This window comes from Arvicola amphibius, chromosome 10 (genome assembly GCF_903992535.2).
Source record: "Arvicola amphibius chromosome 10, mArvAmp1.2, whole genome shotgun sequence".
Taxonomy (NCBI): Eukaryota; Metazoa; Chordata; class Mammalia; order Rodentia; family Cricetidae; genus Arvicola; species Arvicola amphibius.
This window is the reverse complement of record NC_052056.1, coordinates 75,815,871-75,835,272: the sequence shown is the minus strand read 5'-3', so window position 1 is coordinate 75,835,272 and position 19,402 is coordinate 75,815,871. Positions and strand designations below refer to the sequence as shown.

At 49.6% G+C, this 19,402-nt stretch overlaps 1 protein-coding gene across 2 annotated transcripts in view; it reads left to right on the top strand.

Annotated features, from left to right (window-relative positions):
* Gnb1l (G protein subunit beta 1 like) overlaps positions 1-18,546 on the top strand; it is an 82,495-nt gene extending 63,949 nt beyond the window's left edge. For both annotated transcript variants that reach the window (XM_038346865.2, XM_038346864.2), the window contains 2 exons: positions 3,974-4,189; positions 18,040-18,546. In XM_038346865.2, the coding sequence (XP_038202793.1) occupies positions 3,974-4,189; positions 18,040-18,291 (468 nt within the window). In that variant the 3' untranslated portion in view covers positions 18,292-18,546. The remainder of the gene's footprint in view (positions 1-3,973; positions 4,190-18,039) is intronic.
* Positions 18,547-19,402: the final 856 nt, after the last annotated feature.

Genomic DNA, 19,402 nt, shown 5'->3' with positions numbered 1-19,402 from the left:
TGAAGTGGGCATGACCACATGATTCAGTTTGGAATCACCCGCATGACCCACAAAAGCATGGGAGGGCACCTCTGTGCCTACCCCAGGGGTTCTGTCTGGACAGAAGGCAGATGTCTGGCCTTCTTTCAACTGGCTTTCCTTGCAGTTTCTTGCTTTATTTTTTTTATTTTTATCTTACTTGTATGAGTATTTTGGCTTCATGAATGTTTCTGCACCACTTGTGTGCCTGGTGCCTGTGTAAGTCAAAAGATAACTTCAAATCCCCTGGAAATGGAGCTATAGATTATTGTAGCTGCCATGGAGGCACTAAGAATTAAGCCTGGGACCTCTGCCAGAGCAGCCAGTGCTCTTAGCCACTAGGCCACCATCCCTCCAGCTCTTTCAGTTCCTTCCTTCCTTCCTTCCTTCCTTCCTTCCTTTCCTTCTTTTTTTTTTTTTTTGTTTTTGTTTTTGTTTTTCGAGACAGGGTTTCTCTGTGTAGCTTTGGTTCCTGTCCTGGAATTCACACTGTAGACCAGTCTGGCCTCGAACTCACAGAGATCCGCCTGCCTCTGCCTCCTGAGTTCTGGGATTAAAGGTGCACCACCACCATCCGGCTTCTTGCAGTTTCTTAACTAAGAGTTGAGTTTAGATTTGAAGTCTTGAGTAAGCTGATCCTAGTGTTCAGCTTTTGCTGTGCAGCTTCCTGGAGGAAAGCCTTAGCTGACAGAGCTTCTGGGCCCATGAGTTTGCAGCCTGACTCAGGGGCAGAGCTAGTTCTTGGCCTCACCGTCCAGATGGGGCTTCTCAAGAGTTTCTGGGCACTGAGAAAATAAATGTGTCCTCATCTTGCCTCCCGACTTTACTCACACTGAAGTACCCAAGGAGGTGACCATGGTACACACAGGCCTGGCACAGGCACCTGTGGCTGCACCACTCCTATTCTGTACCCTGGAAAATGTGGGTCTTTGCCCAATCGTGTAAAAATTCCATCAGAGAAGAGAAGTATAGGAAGGGATGTACCAACATGTTACGGTAATTAATATGGTTGACAGAAGGACAAATCACAGTTTTGTTGGTGATACAGATCCAATGTGAAGCTCACAGCTGCAACAAGCCTCTGGTTATAGGAATGCTCTTTGTTTTCTCCTAAATCCAGAAGTCCTAGGGCATGAGCTCACTGATGGGAGTGTGGCAAAGTATCCTGACCTCCAATGTTATGATTTTTTTAAAAATGCTGCAAGATCCCCGATGGCAGTAGGCAGCAGATATGCTGTAGGTCCCTAAATGGTGATAGCGGGCCATGTGGCGGCAGGCAGCGGGCTCTGGGAGCAGCCAGTCCCAGGCATAGACTGCTGCCAGTCCCCGAGCGGTGGCTGGTCCCAGGCAGGGAGACACATGGTGGGCGGGCAAGAGACAGAGACATGGATAGGCACGACATACAGAGTAAGATTGAATATTTATTCAGGGGGTTATGGAGGGGGAAGGGAGAAGGGGAGAAGAGGACAGAGAGAGAGAGGGAGGGAGGGAGGGAGGGAGGGAGGGAGAGGGAGGAGGAGAGGAGAGAGAGACAGAGAAGGGGGAGCAGAGAAGTGGGGAGAGAGCAGAAGTGAAGCTGCCTCTCTGAGAGGAAGATGGAAAAGAGAGCAAGCTCAGGCCAGAAGCTGAAGATCAGCCTGCCTCAGCGGAAGGGGGAGGGAGTGGGTGTGGCTTGTGCGAACAATCATAACAGACCTGATGCATCTTCTGAAACACTCATGTCCATCTTTAGTTCCTGCTCTAAAGTAGCAGTCCTGCATTGCCACAATAATAATCACAGGACAGATCAGGCTGTATGTCAGGTCTGAGCAATATCACCAGTACCCACCCTCAGAGAAAGCTCCCATCTGAGTCTTGGGGCCTCTCAACTGAGCTGTACACACCATTGGGGTTCCTATAGGCCCTGGCCTGTTACTGTCTCTCAGGCTTATTTCAAAGGGCCGGAGCAGCTACCGGACCAATCTTTGTGTCTAGGTCCCAGCTGAAGGCAAGGGGAACTGCTAGGGAAGGCAAGGCAGGGTGACTTCTTATCCTCAGTCCTGAGCGTCAAGGCTGTGGCCACCAGGGACACTGTGCAGCCTGTGGTGCCTGTCACTGAAGGCTACAGAAACCAGGGAGATCCAGTAGAGTGACATGGTGGGGGGCTACACTATGGTGGTAGCTGGCAGGGGCTGAACGACCAGACATACCTCCTAGGCCATCTGGCTCCTGCGCTGGCCACCCTTGGCACCATGGCAGAGGGACCTTATCTAGTCACTCCTGAATAATCTGTGTTGCTCAGAACTCAGTCACGAGCTTTGTACAAGCAGTTAGAGCTGACATCAATGATGAGGACTCTGAACTGCCCAGACTCAAGGCAAAACAAAACAGCAAACAAGGAAAGCTGCAGGGGGAAGAAGGCAGAGTAGCCAGAGCTGTAGAGGTGGGTATAGATGTCACTGCAGATCACTGCTGGGGCTCTAGCCAAGTAGTGAGAGGGTTCTCTACGTGGGCTTCCAGGGTAGCATCTACCAGGGGCCCATGCTGTGGGTGGTGATTAAGAGTGGCAACAGTTGGCCTGTATTCCTGGTTGGGGTGCAGAGGGTTCTGGGATTCTTCAGCCTGGTGCTGCCCCTGTCCTGGTCTAAACAGCAGCAAACACTGTAGGCCTGCACAAACCGCTTCCGAGCAGATGACCTGAGAAACACCAGCAGGGAGTTCCTCCTGTGACAGAACTCAGGGGCAGTGCAGCCGTGCAGCCAGGGCCCCTGTAGAGCCAAGCAGAACCACTCTGCGGGGCACTGGACATACTCTGATACCTGGGGTAGCCTGCCTCTCAGGGCTGTGGTCAAAGGACACAGTATGGACGCTGGCCCTAGCAGGGAGGGACGGAAGATGATGCGAAAAGTAAATTGCCCAGGAAACACAGGAAACTTCATTTCTCCTCCCAGGAGCCCCACTCCTTCCCATTTTGTATACTTAAACCTGGATCGCCAGCGGGATACACTCATTTACACGCCATTTCTGGACATATAGGGCCCCCTTGGTGGCAGCTCTGGCCTTGGCAAGTTCACTGTTCTTGCGGAAAGTCTGGTCATTGTGTCGTCCTTTCCTTATCATTGCCGTCTTTCCAGATGCTAGTTTACTGTGTGCCTTGCCCCCCTCCCACCAGGCTTATACTACACCACACCTCAGCCACAGCCTGACCCAGAGGGCCCTGGCCCCTGTGCTGTTTGTTAGATGCATGCCATAGGCCTCTAGCTAGCCCAGGCCTCCTGTGCAGTTTCTCTTGGGCTGCTGTGCAGTACAGGGACTGATGGCATGTCCCTGAGGGTGACTTGGAATCCTGAAGCACTCTTCTTTTGTAGTTGTTTCAGAGGCTAAATAAACGAGCGTCAGCCCAGGGCGCAGAGCCCTCTGACCCTCGCCCTCATCCATCACGATAGTGAGGGCCTCTCACACCAAACTTCCAGGAGGTGGGGGGGCTCCTGCAGCTATGTTAACAAAGCCCAGAAAGTCCATCTCCGTGAGCTTGCAGCTTTCCTGCCTCGGGTTCTAGAAGATGACTGGTCTCAGCCAGGAGGGACTTCAAGTCTTACATCTGGAAGAGATAAGGAAGACGTCTGAGTCCATACCTGGCTGCCCCAGGGTGCTGGTGGGTGGGTGCCAGTGGGTGTCACGTCATCCTTGCTTTGGACAGGATCCAGTGTGGGTGAAAATGCATGACAATGTGAGTCCTGGGGGTTCAGACTGCTCTGGACTCCACCCCCAGCTCCTCAGGTACTTAGCAGCGGCCCTGCCAGCCCCATGAGAGGGATGTGGACGGCTGCTAGGTTACATGGAAAGCAAAGGGACTCTTGCTCTGACCAGGCCACCCCCGTTGTGGGCATGGCTGGAGAGAGAGCTGATCCTGCAGTCTTAAAGTTCAGTGAAGACAAGACTGTTTGGGAGCCAACCACTGTGCTGTTCCCTACAGACTAACTCCAGTCCCCGCCCTCTCCTTCTGGCTGGCTATGAGGATGGATCGGTAACCCTGTGGGACATCTCAGAGCGGAAGGTGTGCAGCCGAATCGCCTGCCATGAAGAACCCGTCATGGGCCTTGACTTCGACTCTCAGAAGGCCAAGGGCGTCTCAGGCTCTGCCGGGAAGGTACTAGCTGTCTGGAGTCTGGACGGCCAGCAGTCCCTGCAGGTCAGTGCACAGGCCCGGGCCTCATTTATCCTGCTCTGCACTAACAGTCTGATAGGCCGAAACAATATTTAGGCATGAAGAGGAGTGGCTGCAGTTCCCTAGCTAATTAATCACTCGGAGGCAGTAGGGGAGCAAGGGCCAGTGGGCGTGAACTCTCCATTCACATGGTTTGGGTTTCTCCTGGACCTCGGGTTAACAGCCATCACGTCTTGTCCATCTAGAAAAAAGGCACGCAGTGTCCAGGCAGACCAAACTCCTTTGTGAGAACTCAGAGGAATTCGGTCAGTAAGGAACTGATTAATCAAAGGGAAAAAAAGGAAAAAAGAAAGAAAAGAAAAAGAAAAGTTATGGCAAATCCTGCAAAGCAATGGCCTGGTGAGATCTGTAAGCTGGTCCTAGGGACACTGTTGCTCACAGATCACAGGAAAGCCCACCAGGCAATAAGGCCTTGGCGGAGCAAGGCCTGCTGGAGACAACTCCACACTGTCTTGTATGGCCCCAGGATTGCCTCTGTCCCCTAGAGTGCAGCATAATGGGCCTCGCTGGCTTGTTCCCCATTTGGGATGGAGAGATGATGGCAGGGGTTGTGAAATATATATCCAGGACTTGGTTTTGTACAGGCCTGGCAGACTACAGGCCACCAAGACACCACAGGTGGCCTGGATACCCCGACTCAAGGTAGGAAAGGTGCCTGTTCCCAGGAGTCTCAGAAGACAGACCTGGCCTTGGCCAAACAGTGGAAATAGCCCTGGTGGGAGAGCCACGTGCCTTATGGAATATCATATGGCCATAGCCCAGCTCCCAGTCTCACTGGATTGGCTAAAGAAATAAGGTCAGTGGGGGGCCATGCCAACTCTTCTTTGGGGGCATGGTGGTCCAGGTTGCCTCTACCCAATAGGAGGTGTCAGAGGTCATCACTGCAGCTTTCCCAAAGTGGGAAGGAAGCCTTGCTCAGCACACTCATGCCGCCCTGCTCAGACCTTGCAGCCAAGGATAGGGTTTGCTTTGTGCACATCAGGCTCAGGTCTAAATGACTTACCCCAGTTCCTGAGGGGTGTGGTGGGGAAAGTCAGGGCTAGGTTGGTGCTGGGTGACACCCAGGTTCTTGAGGGCATCACTAAACCCAGGGTAGAAATTAGGGCCTTATCATGAGGCCATTCTGGGAAAGGGACTGATTGTGGACAGTAGATAAGGGGTAAGGGAAGTCCCAAATCAAAAGGAGGCTGATGTGGAATAGAACCATAAGAGGTACCCAAAGACGATATGCCATGGCTTGGGCACAGTGACTGTAGCCAAGTAGGGGCAGATCCGGGAAAGTAGAGACAGCATAGGTAACTTGGCCTCCCCACCAGCAATGCCTAGCAGAAAAGGGAAGGTAGGCAATGAGACCCAGCGGTAAGGCAGGCACATACCCATAGCGCTGAGCATTGACCATCTCTAGGGTCCAGCTGTGCTGGGCAGATAGTGGATTGAAAGTAAAATTATCCTGTATGTCCATCCATCCTTCCCTCAGTGTCTGAGAGACCCACAAGTTTCCTGTAAAGGGATGGGTCTCGAACCTGCAGAAGAGCCCCTAAGCCCCCAGAACCATGCCATGCATGTGAGCACAAGAGAAAGCACAGCACTCAACCACTGCATCTCTGTGTCCTGAGTCCCCACCTCAGTAGGTGCTGAGCCCAGCAGGTAGGCTTGGGGGTCTCCTTCACACACCCTCCTGCCTCTGAGGCCTGGTAAAGGGTAGCGGCACCACCCTGTGGGGTCCAGCATCCATCTCCTTGTGGCTTGACTCATCAGCCTGAAGACCGAGGATGGACACCTAGGCCCCTTCTGCAAGAGCTGGGCATCTCCTACTCTCGTACCCTGCACCCGGGAAAAGCCCTTCCAGCCCATATCTTCTTGGAATCTCCCTACATGTTTGGGAAACAGCTGCTGGAACTTAAGACTTAATTTATGGGCATGTTTCAGTCCAGAGATGAACTTTTACTCTACTAATGAATTGAAAAGTTAAAGCAGAAGGGGAGCTAGGAACTGCAGCCTGGAAGTAGTTGGGGTGAGGTGGGCAGGGCCCGACTCAGCAGTATACATCAAAGGAGGTAGGGAGCCCCAGGCCCCCTGCTGAGCTTGCCTTCCTGCTTGGGAGGGTGAGAATGACTCACGAATCTGATGAAGGACCAGTGCTGTTTAACCCAGAGTCAGGTCCAGTGCTGGCCTTAGAGCCCCAAAGAACCTCGTTCTTATAGCCCAGGTCTCAGGGAAGGAAGCATCTGGTAATTTGCCAGGGCAAGCTATTTGAGGTCATTTTTAACACCTGAGCCAGTGAGATGACCTCTAGTCCACAGCATCCTTGCTGGTGCCATAGCACCAGAACATGGCCGCCCGCCTTGGCCCACGCCCCGCTGGTTCAGACGTGCTTTCCTCACATCCTCCTGCTAAAGCCTCGGAGGAACCCAAATCAATCTCCCAGCCACTCGGGACACAGATCCCTGGCTGAGGCGCCCGCAGCCTAGCATGGGTAATCAGAACCAGATGGTGCCGCGCCGAGCATTCCTGGCACCTGAGGTCATGAGCTGTAAGAGCCACTGGTGGCCAGAGAGCCTTTCTGGAGGGTCCTGAGCCCAGGCCAGGGCTCAGGCAGGGAGGGGCTGCTATGACCAGTAGGATGCCTGCAGAGGACAGCATACTGGAGAGTGCCTGGGGAGCCTCGGGGACGTTAGCTCACTCCTGCCTCCCTGAGGTGGCTCTGCTGCTAGCCATCAGGTTTGGGCTGAGATACAGGTGGTACCCAGGCCCTCTCCTTCCTCCACACAGAGTAGGGCCCACAGCCTTGAAGCAGGGACTGATTTACAGCCCGTAGTATTTTAGGTCGTTAAGTAATAACAAGGCTCCCTTACCCAGATCAGCCCAGTGTGCTGAGCAGAGTCCCAGCCTCGTATCCATCGGCAGTCCTGGTTGTGCCACAGCCGTGGCCTCAGCAGAGCCACTGGGGCGGCTGGTCAGAAAACTGTAGGGTCTTCTCCATGGGTACCAAGAGGGACTGTCCATACTGGAGCAGAATGTGAGGTCCTTCTCACGTGAAGAGTTAGTAGGGAGGCAGGAAAAAAGTCAGCATGAGACCTCTTTGCCTCTGAGGATCACAGTCGGGGCTCTCCTGGACCTTCTCGCTGGAGCTCAGAGTAATTAGCAGCCAGGCATAGGGTTAAAAGCTGCCCTCATCTCTCTGGAAATCAGCATTGTTAAGTTCCTAGGACAAGGAGGCAGCAAGGAAGTGTCCTTGAGACAGGGCCCTGAGTGGGTCCCCGTGGGGCCCCTCTGTGCCCGACAGTCCCCTCTCTACTTTGGCCAAGCCAGCATTCCCAGAGAGACAAGGATAAAACAGTGTCAATATAGTCTGATGCATAGGTTCCCAGCCCCCAGTTCTCCCAGGATCATATATAGCAACCTCAGTCTCAGGAAGAGCAACCGGGTCTGTCTGCAGGCATGGGCGGGCCCCACATGCATGCTCAGGCGCACCACGCCACAGCATCTGCTCCACACCCTGCCCCAGTGCAGGCTTTGCAACCTGTGTGTGGAGCCTAGTGAGGTCAGAGAGCAATGGAGGGTCTGCATCAGCAGACAGATGCCTCGCACACAGAGGACCCACCTGAGCTCTTGGACTGATGTGACCACACACGGTTGGGAAACATTTAGAATAGGCTGGGGCTCTGAGAACTTAGAAGATGGACAGACTATTCAGGCCACAAGAGGCATCAGAGGGGCATGAAGAGGTGGTCAGAGCCAGTGGGCAGAGGGTGTCAGCAGGCCATGAATTGGAGCCCAACACTGGAAGGGCCAGAGAGGGCATGGCAACAAGAAAGCTGGAGGACTACGTTGCTGGTGGCGCTGGTTGGGACTTGTCATATGAAGCAGGTCACTTTGGATGGAACTGGGTAGTGACAGGTTCTCACTGGGTGAAGTTCCTTCACTGTGGGGGATGAACTGGATTGTGAATGGGTGCTGGGTTTTGACAGATGTGTTTACTGCCTCTCTCTGACTGACACAGGCTTTCTTACTCTTATTTGTATATGTGTGCTCATGTATGTATAGGTATACGTGCATGTGTATGTATGTGCTTGTGCACGTAGAGGTTGACCTCTGGTATCTTCATTGGTTACACTCCACTCTGTTTTTTAAAAATTTATTTTAAAGTGTGTATATGTGCATATGACCAGAAAGGGATATTAGATCCCCTGGAGCTGGATTTAAGAGGCAGTTGTTAGCTGCCTGACGTGGGTGAAAGAGCTGTTAAGACTCATTCTTAAGTGCTGAGCCAGCCCCAACCTTCCCTCCCTCCCTCCCTCCCTCCCTCCCTCCCTCCTTTCCTTCCTTCCTTATTTATTTATTTCTGAACCCGGAGCTCACCAGTTCACCTAGACTCGTTGCCAGCAAGCCCCAGAGACCCTTCTGTCCTTTCCTCCGCAGTACTGGGATTCCAGGCCAGCATCACTGCTCTGGATATTTTTATGTGGATGCTAACAGCCCAAACTCAGGTCCCTGTGCTGCTTAGCCAACACTTTTACCAACGGAGCCATTTCTATGGACTTGGATGTTCTTCTTGACTCTGTTAATTTAGAAAATGCAATTGTTTTCCCTTTAGTATCAAAACAATGAAGTAAAGGCTGCTGTGGCAGTGTACACATGTAGTCTCGGCTCTCCAGAAGGCTGAGGCAAGAGGCTCACTTGAGCCTAGGAATTGAAGACCATTTTGGCCCCCTAGTGAGACTCCATCTCAAAGAGGAATAGTTCTAAGGGAACCCACTGCAATATGTGTCTCACTGACTCCGCTGGGTCAGAGTTTGGGCTGCAGTTGACTGGCACCCAAGCTTCCTATCATGTAGTTTTGCTGGTGGCATTGAGGGGCTAGAAGCTGCAGAAGAGGCCCCTGCTCTTCTGCTCAGAGGCTAAGTCCGGGCTGCAGGGCTGGGTGTCCAGGCAGGAAACCTGGGCCTCTTGTTGTTCCTCAAACACTTGGCCTGAGCAGCTTTAGTCTGGACTCGGCATGCTGGACTTGGGGATGGGGGCATGTTTTTCTAGACTTTTAACTTTAAGTGTGAAAAATCTCTACATACTTGTCTGATGAACATTTTGTAGTTGTTGGCGACTGGTATGTGAGTGTCAGCCACATTCTTCAGCCCTGTTCTTGGGCATACTCAGCCATTCCAGCTCATGTTGGACGTGGCACCTATCAGTCACAGTTCCTCTGCCTGTTTCCCCATGGCTTCCCGCTGCCAGGTATCATCACCCCTCACTTCTAGGTGGACCCTGTGTTTATTTGTTCTCTGGCCTCTAAGCTGAGCTGATTGGAGTGTTTTTTATGGTTCTAAATGTTTGATTCCCCACCCCACACCCCAGTTATCTTCTGGTTTTCAAATTCTAACTTAATTACATTGTGGTCAGAGAACAAGGTCTGAATGATTTCAGTTCTTTGAAATGCAGAGCTGGTTCAGTTTGCATCAGTGGTCCACATGTGCTTGAGAAGAATGCGGCTGTCTCTGTAGATGCACACAGACACCTGCCTAGGCACACACGTGGCCAAGGCCCTGGGGTACAAGAGAACCTCACTGCTGGCCTCTCCCTCCCCTAGTCCCTGTTCCCATTGTTCCTTGTTTTATGCATTTGAAAACTAGCTTAAGAACAGCCAGTAAGGTAATTATCTTCCTAGTTTCCTTCAGTCCCCTGGGAAAGAAGTCTATCCACCAGCTGTTCATGAGGCTTACACCGAGTTTCCTATGTGGGTTTCAGTTCTTCTTAGTCCTTCCTGGCCCTTAGAGATGTAGCTGTGTCCTATGGATCTAGCCTTTACCCTACTGCTGATTTCTTTTTCTTTTCTATTTGTTCATAAATTTTCTTTTATTTTAAAATTTTTAAATATTTTTATTTTATGTGTGTGAATGTTTTGTCTGTTAACCATGTTGTACAGTTCCAGGAGAGGCTAGAGGAGGGCGATAGACTCCCTGAAAATGCAGTTACAGGTGGCTGTGAGCTAACATGTGGGTGCTGGGAAGCAAACCTGGGCCCCCTGGAAAAACAATGAGTACTCTTAATGGCTGAATCATCTCTCCAGCCTCCTTATTTTAATTTTTGAGACAAATTCATGCAGCCCAAACTGTCCTCAACCTCTCTTTGTGGCCAAGGATGAGTTTAAACTCCTGATCCTGCCTCTGTCTCCTAAGTGCTGGGGGTAGCATGTGTACCCAAGGGTTGCATTTTACACCATAAACAATCCTGGGGTTTTGCTGTTGTTGTTTGAGATATAGGGTTTCTCTATGTACCCCTGGCTGTCTTGGAACTTACTACAGGCTAGATTCAAATTCACAGAGATCTGCCTGCCTCCGCCTCCCGAGTGCTAGGGTTTAGAAGCATGTGCCGCCATGCGTGACATGCTGGGGCATTCTTGAATGGTAGCCCTCGTCTCATAAATTAAGACCGTGTTTCAACCCCTTGGTGCAGTGGCCTCTGAGTGTGTGAGTTGGTTCTAATGTACCTGTGTCTGGAAAGGCTTCCTTGGGGCCCACAGTTCTGGATCCATGTGCACGGGCTATTGACAGGTCAACCTCCAGCCTAGATATCTCCAGAAATGGATATCATACAGGTTTCTTAGATATTTTATCTTTGTTTTTTTGTTTTGTTTTTCAAAAGAGGGTTTCTCTATGTAGCTCTGGCTGTCATGGAACTCACTCTGTAGACCAAGCTGGCCTCGAACTCAGAGATATGCCTGCCTCTGTCTCTTGAGTGCTGGGATTAAAGGCGTGTGCCACCACCAGCAGCTAACGTGTCTTTGTTTTACATCAACTTCAAAGCCAAGTCTGGTGCTTCATGCCTGGAAGAGGAGGCAAGACTATCAGGAGTTCAAAGCCAGCCTTGGCTACATAGTGAGTTCACGATCCCTCATGCCCGGCCTAAATCTTTTCTTCATGTGATTTATTCTTTGATCCATGAATTCTTTAGAAGAAATTAGCTAATTTCCAAATACTTGTTGATTTTGTCAGTATCTTTAATCTAGTTAATCCTGTTGTCAGTCTCTGATTTGTGTCCTGCATGTGGCACTGTGTGTGAGAGCAGACCTCACACACCTAGAGGAGACAGGTGCGGTACAGATGCTGGCCATTTTAGTCGGTCTGACGTTGTCATGTGAGCCATTCTACAGTTCAGGTCCTTACTGATTGGGGCAGTCTGGTTTTCTACCAGTTCCTGAGGAAGGCTCTTAGGACCTGTCCTCTACCTAGTTCACCCTTTATTTCTGCCAGTTTTCTTTGTCATCTTTGAAGTGCCGTGAGGTCTGTAAGCATTTCAGACAATTGCTTCCCCCTTGCAAATGAATCGTTCTTTCTGAAGTTACATGTAGGTGTGTGTGTGTGTGTGTGTGTGTGTGTGTGTGTGTGTGTGTGTTGCATGTAGAGTGAACACTTGAGCTGGAACCCAGGACTCCCATGTGCTGGGCAAACACTGCCCCTGAACTGCACCCCATCTAGAGTGTCCTCTGCCTCCTGCTGCTCTGTGTCTCAGCGTCAGCCTGAGCAGATACTGAGCACAGCCTCTGTCTTCTGAGGTTTGCTCTGTGTCGCTCATCTTTTCCATGCGTCTACCTTCAGCCTGTCTTTATGTATAATTGAAAAATTATCTTTACAGATGACTTGTTATTTCTTGCCCTTTTTTTTTTTTTGGACAAGGTCTCACCACGTAGCTCTGGCTTGCCTAGAATGCTGGCCTTGAACTCACAGAGGTCTGCCTGCCTCTGTCTCATTCATGATGGGATTAAAGGTGTGAGCCATAATGCCATGCTATATGTTGCTTTTTTTAATGCTGTCTGAAAAACACTGATTTTTAACTGGAGTCTTTGATCCGTTAGTACTTAGTGTTCTGATCAGGAGTGGGATTGGGTCTGTACTCTTAGTATTTGCTTCTTTTCTGTGTTTCTCCTCACTGACTCAGTCCATCTGTGTCTGTCAAACAGTGGCTGTGTTCTGAGACGTGCACTGTGAGGTCTTCCCACTACTGTTCACTGTCAGAGCATTCCTGGGCTTCTGCGTACATCACTGTCTTTTATTAATTTTGCTTTAAATAGTTTTTTAAAGCTATTTTTAGAACTACAGTATTTTTTAAAAAATTGTTTTTATTAAGCTATATATTTTTCTCCGCTCCCCTCTTTTCCTCTCCCTTCCCCTTCCACCCTCTACCATGGTCTTCATGTTCACAATTTACTCAGGAGATCTTGTCTTTTTCTACTTCCCATGTAAGTTAGTTATATCCATGTATGTCTCTCTTAGGGTCCTCTTTTGTTGTCTAGGGTCTCTGGGATTATGAATTGTAGACTGGTTTTCTTTGCTTTGTGTCTAAAAGCCACTTATAAGTGAGTACATATGATGTTTACCTTTCTGGGTCTGGGTTACCTAACTCAATATGATGTTTTCTAGATCCATCCATTTGCCCACTAATTTCAAGATGTCATTATTTTTTTCTGCTGTATATTACTCCATGGTGTAAATGTACCACATTTTCCTTATCCATTCTTCGGTAGAGGGGCATTTAGGTTGTTTCCAGGTTCTGGCTATGACAAACAATGCTGCTATGAACATAGTTGAGCACATGTCCTTATGGTACGATTGAGCATCCTTTGGATATATACCCAAAAGTGGTATTACTGGGTCTTGAGGTATCTTGTTTCCTAATTTTCTGAGAAATCACCATAATGATATCCAAAGGGGCTGTACCAGCTTGCATTCCCACCAGCAATTCAGGAGTGTTCCCTTTTCCCCACAACCTCTCCAGCATAAGCTGTCATCAGTGTTTTTGATCTTAGCCATTCTTACAGTTGTAAGATGGAATCTCAGAGTTGTTTTGATTTGCATTTCTCTGATGTCTAAAGATATTGAACATTTCCTGAAGTGTCTTTCAGTCATTTTAGATTCCTCTGTTGAGAGTTCTCTGTTTAGGTCAAACTACAGTATTTTTTTAAAATATTTATTTTTAGTGTTTGTTTCTGTGTTGCATGTGAATGCATTCCGTGTACACAAGTGCTTGTGGAGGCCAGAAGGTGGCATTGGCTCCCAGAGCTGCAGTTACAGGTGCTGTGACCATCATGCGGGTGCTCAGGAGCAGCCAGTGCACTCTTCCTGCTAAGCATCTCCTGCCCCACTGCAAACATGCACACACGCACTCACACGGAGCGTTTGATATTTATCAGCAGCTGCCAGCTCTGACACGTTCCCTGTAGGCCCAAGTCCTGTCCGGAGTCAACCCCTTTATCTGGAAGAAGACATTATTTATTTTGTGTGTTTGTGTGCTGTGCATGTGCACAGTGACCATGCAGAAGTCAGAGGGCAGCTTGCAAGCGTAGGTTTTCTCTGTTCTCCTCCCTGCGTTCCCCACCCTTCAACCCTCTCCCAAGGTCCCTATGCTCCCAATTTACTCAGGAGATCTTGTCTTTTTCTACTTCCCATGTAGATTAGATCAATGTATGTCTCTCTTAGTGTTCTCATTGTTGTCTAGGTTCTCTGGGATTATGGTTTGTAGGCTGGTTTTCTTTGCTTTATGTTTTAAAATCATTTATGAGTGAGTACATATGATAGTTATCTTTCTGGGTCTGCGTTACCTCCCTCAAAATGATGTTTTCTGGATTCATCCATGTGCCTGCAAAATTCAAGATGTTGTTATCCATTTCACTTTTTTATAAAACAATTTCTAGTCTGCCCTGTCCTGTCCATTTTATTCTATTTATTTATTTATTTATTTAAATTAAAAATTTCCGCCTCCTCCCCGCCTCCCATTTACCCCCCTCCCCCTCCAGTTCCCCTCCCTCTCCTATCCAGAGTATTTTTAGTCCTCTTGTAATTCTTACTCTGTATTAATAATTCATGTCTGCTTAGTTCATATAAATAAGTTTATAATATTTTAATGTATTTTTCTTTAGTTTTTTTTTGTGTATGTGTAGTGTGCATGCATTTGTGTATGTATGTTCACATGTGTATGGATACATGTGTGTTCATATATGAGCATGGACATGTGTTTGGAGCTCTAAAGTTGACATTTTCTTCCTTAATGTTTCTCCACTGTGTTTATCAAGGCAAGGTCTATTGCTGAACCCAGAGTCCCCAGTTCCAACTGGTCTGGCTAGCCAGCTGGTCCAAGATCCAAATGCTGGGATTACAGGTGGGCCGCCCTGTGTTCCCAGTGTCTACCCCCTTCCCGGTGGCTGCCCCACCTTCCTGGGTGTTTCTGTGGGTCCCGCGGATTCACACTCAGGTCTTCACACTTGGCGCCATCTGCGCAGCCTTTTTCCTTTCATAGACATCTTTATTGGATGTGTTTGGGACCTGCACCATTTCGGGGATAAGTTTCTCCTGACGTGATTTCCCTTGATTAGGGAGCACACAGTCGTGCTTTCTGTGTCCAGTAAGTACTGTTGATGTGCTGGACATTGTAAATGGCATGTGATGGAGACCCCGAATTCTGCTCCTTTGTGCTGATGCTCACTTGCCTCCAGTCTAGGTTAGTGGCTGGCTGTTCACATTGGGCTTGTGTGGGCATGGCCTCATGCTGTCCTGGGCCAGGTTTGTGGAAAAGCCATCTCAGCTATCTACCTTCATTGTGGTGGCACTGCAACCCCAGCTTCCCGCAGACCTTGCCAGTCCTGGCTTCTCACCGTTAGACATCTGGAGAAGGCACACTCTGAGGTCGGATCATTATTCCTGATGTGGGCGCTGGTGGCTCAGCCTGTCATCTGCTGTGAACACACAGAGCCTAGACCTCAAACAAGGTCTTCTAGGGAACCCACATCTAGTCCCCAGCCCCCCATCATATCTCCCTCCATTCCACCACCTTATCCTCACAGATCTCAGCCTTCTAGATGCCCCAGATTTTTATCTGTCTCCTCAACTTAATGTGACTATTATATTCTGGCTAGATTTTGTCCCCAGGCAGAGAATGCCAGGGCTCCACCCTGCCTGCTGTCCAGGGCCTGTCAACAATTACCTTGTGTGTTTTGTTCACCTTCATGGTTGTTTCCAGCAAGATGACTAGTTACTTAGGCACTGAATGCTTTGTTTTAACCACTTTATGAAAGATGAGCCTCTTTGCTGAACATAGTCGCACTCTTGAGTGTGCACTGTACCTTGATCAGTATTAGGTACCAAGTTTTATCTTACCTATTGCTTTGGGTTTGAAACCCAAATGACCCCTGCTTCCCTCACTTATGTTCTGGCTTGTTGGCTTGTCTGCTGTTTGACCCTTTCAAGTTCCTTTCTACATGCTCAGATTTAGATACCTTTAAAACCAGAGAATGTTTATTCTTTATTGCTTTGGTGTTTTGGTATTATCATATACAGATATGCAAAGCAAATACCAGAAAACCAGAACATCTCTTCTCAGCTGTGAGAGGAGAAGGAAATATGCTGAGCTGCCATCACTTATGGCGAGAGGTCAGATCACCTCAGATGTGAGGTCAACGAATAAGCAAATCCTTAACAGCGCCCCATCTTTCTCATTACCCGCCCATGCTTCTACTAGTTACATAACTGGTTCTCCTAGCCATAATCCCCGTGTCTTGTGCCTAATCCTGTAGGTAAGTAGACTCAGTGCTGTTTGCCAGACCGTTCACTAGAGTTCTCTAGCCGCCATCTGCAAGACGGGAGTTAATCTTCTTGTTCTTCCAGAAGGACTTACGGGAGCAATATTCTTTTGGCTCTTACATGTTCAAAAATGTTTGTCTACTGTTTTCACAGTTGAGTGACAGTTTGGCTGGATATAAAACTCTTGGACCACACTCCCTTCTGCCTGCATGAGCATTGCCCCACTCTCTGCTGGCACACATGCTGGTGACAGCTTCTGCTGTGCCCTCATCTTCCATGTGATTCTTTTGCCTGGCTATTAGAAGGTCTCTCTTCACTCTTAGCCCTAAGAATTTTAGAGTATGTCTTATTCTTGAATGCTCTTGCAGCCTTTCTTTGGAATTACATCCTAAAATTTCTCTTTCAGTCAATTGAAGTTACTCTTCTGTTGCCCTGCATGTTTTCTCTGGTCCCTTGCAACTGTCTTGTTCTCACCTGGTTTATTTTCTAATCTTCCTGCCCTCCCGAACCCCATCCTACCTCATTCAAGGTCTCCACTGGTGCTCATTCCCTTTATCGTTCTTTTCTTCCTCCATCCTGAGCCCTGCCAAGGCCCACATGACTGGTTTAAGAATGACCTACTTCATCTGTTGTGTTTTGTTAATTTGCAGCTAAATTGTTCTGTGACGGTTTCTACTGGCTTCCATGGATGCTGTCATTCATTTTTCCTACTTCTTTCCTTATGTTTCCTTATATCTTCTTCCTTCCTCCCTTCTGTCCTTTCTTCTCCCTCCCTTTCTTCCTTCATCTCTCCCTCCCTCCCTCCCTCCCTCCCTCCTTTCCTCCTTCCCTCCCTCCCTCCCTCCCTCACAGAGACCACCTGTCCCTCTTCCAGAGTGCTAGGATTAAAGACATAGGCCACTATGCCCAGCCTCCTTCCCATCTTTGTGGAGATGAGCATTGTCTGAAAAGGGTGATGTGGTCCTGCTGGAAGGCACTGAAGACCAAGGGACTAACAGAAAGCTTGTGGCTCAGGCAGGCCTCTTGTAGGAACAGAGCTGTCAGGTCGCCTTCAGTGTGCAGGACAGGCCTCTGTAACCAAGAGGCTGCCTTTGTTACTATGACAAAGACCTTGAGGCAGGCTAACTTTATAAAGAACTTTTTTAATTTAACTTGAAGTTATAGGGGTTTAAAGTTTGGGTGGCTGAATTGGCCTTGCGTTTGGCAAGGACACAGTGGTGAATAGCACTGCAGAGGATACACAAGGAATCGACCACACTGACGAACAGAAAGCCAGAGAAATGGGGGCTCCACAGCCAGTGAGGAGCACATCGGGATTCCTTCCTCCTCCTCTAGTGCCGTTTCCCTCGCCCTCTGCCTTACTCCATTTTCTATTACAGCAAAACGCCCAAGCCTGCTAAGCCTGCACGGTGTCTTGAAGGATAAAAGCTTGGGGCCAGAGAGATGGTTTACATGGCAGCTCTCAGCTCCAGTACCCAGGGATCTGATGCCTTCTTCTGGCCTCTGTGGGCCCTACACACACATAGTGCACAGATATATGTGCAGGCAAAACACTCAAATACATAAAATAAAAATAATTTTTTTGTTTAAAAACAGTTGATTTGGCTAGTGGTGCTGAAGACCAGGAGGCTCAGAAGCTTGCATCTGCTGAGTGCCAGTCATAACATGGGGACCATCCCTAGACAAGACAGAACAGGCTGCCAGCTCAGGTCTTCACTGAGAAAGCCACTAATAGGCCTCATCACCTGCCAAATACCCCACCTTAGATAGCGTTAATAGGTGAATTTGAGAATTCTGTTTCTGACTGTGAGTTCTTGAGGGACACATTCAAGCCATAGCACACTGTACACTCTGCCAACCGCTTCTCTGGGCGGTCTGGGACCCACTACCGTGTTTCTGGGTCTCACTTGAGTCTTGGTGTTATTGTTGATGGCATTTGCATTCCCCACATGCCGTAAGTTTCCTCCAGGAGAAACATTGACTGTGCATCTCCTTCACACTGAGAACCCAGGACCTGGCCTCCCAGCTTCTTCCAGGGCTGGGAGGAGCTCAGCATAACCTTGTGGCCTTGTGTGTGCTTAGGGAAGTCCCTGCTATGACCATGGGGTTGAGGAGGAGGCCAAATGGACAAGAATGTGTAGCTGTCACAGAGCCTATGGCAGAGTAGGGCCAGGGGAGCGATATTTGTGGCCAAGGACTGCAGCAGACCTAAGAGCAACCTAGTTCTTCTTACTGTCCTGTTTATAGGTGTGCAAGACTCACGAACTCACCAATCCTGGGATTGCCGAAGTCACCATCCGGCCAGACCACAAGATCTTAGCCACAGCAGGCTGGGACCATCGCATCCGTGTGTTTCACTGGAGGACAATGAAGCCACTGGCTGTTCTGGCCTTCCACAGTGCTTCTGTGCACTGTGTGGCCTTCACCACTGATGGGTTGCTTGCTGCAGGGTCCAAGGATCAGCGCATCAGCATCTGGTCACTCTACCCCTGCCCATGACTCAGCTGTCGGACGCTGCTCTCTTACTCCAGTCTTGACCCGGCCCTGTGGAAAGTCCTCAGGGGCCTCTGAGGACAGCAAGTTGTGGCCAAAGGTCTATGGGATCCACTTTCTTCATAAGGTTCTCTGTTGCCTTTGTGACTCACCATTCAGAGGACAGTACCTGATGACAGACACCTGGCACCTGTAGCTTGGACCTGGTAGTATGGTCAGCCTGAACATATTTGACAATAAATTTCCCGTTGCCAACATGGAGGCTCAAGGTGGGAACTTTCCATGGAGATATCCCTGTGTTCTCCTCTTAGGGTCAGAGCAGTTGGAGCCCCAAGCAGTTCCTCCGGCAGTCTTACTTTTAAGCCGGCAGTTCTGGGTGCAGGTACGCAGGGCTTGGCCCTGGGAGGCTGTCAGTCCCGGGGCAGTGGCTGTCGGCCACATCCCCCTGACTCAGTGTCCCAGAAATGTTCAGGAAGCCCTGACATCCAGGACTGAGGCCGGGGCGAGGAAAGGTGAAACTGGGATCCATAGAGAGGAAGGGAGGCAGGAGCAGGTTCATGGGGGTAACCCGTGGTCATGGAAGGAGGCGCTGTGGGATGCAGTGCAAGGCCAGAAGACCAAGAAAGGAGGCCTAGCCTCTGGCAGGAGAAGGTAAAGGGGACAGGCCACAAGCCAGGGTCCTCTGTAGTGCCCAGGGCACAGCATAGCCCTGTGGGACACGGAAGAACAACGCCTTACTTCGGAGTGAGTGCCCAAAGACACTGAGTATGTGGCTGACTGGCGGGCAGCCTCTGAGGTAGTGTTGACTGGGGAGACCAGACTGCAAGGGTGAGGATGCAGCCAAGGAGTGGGGACCTCGGACTTTTCATCTTCCATCAACAGCAGAAGAATCCTGTACCCCGAAGAGCTGGAATGCCCCGGCCCTGCTCTGTCAGGCTCTTCTGACGTTAGAGTCTCGGCCTCTGGTCTGTAACAAAACACGACACGTGGCTGCCAAAGCTGAATGTGTCTGTGCCGCAAGGATTGCGCTGCTATGGTGCAGCCTGATGTGCCCAAGCTGGGGGACACATGGGAGAACAGGAAAGGAGTGTGTGGTCCCCGTGAGATACATGCCGCA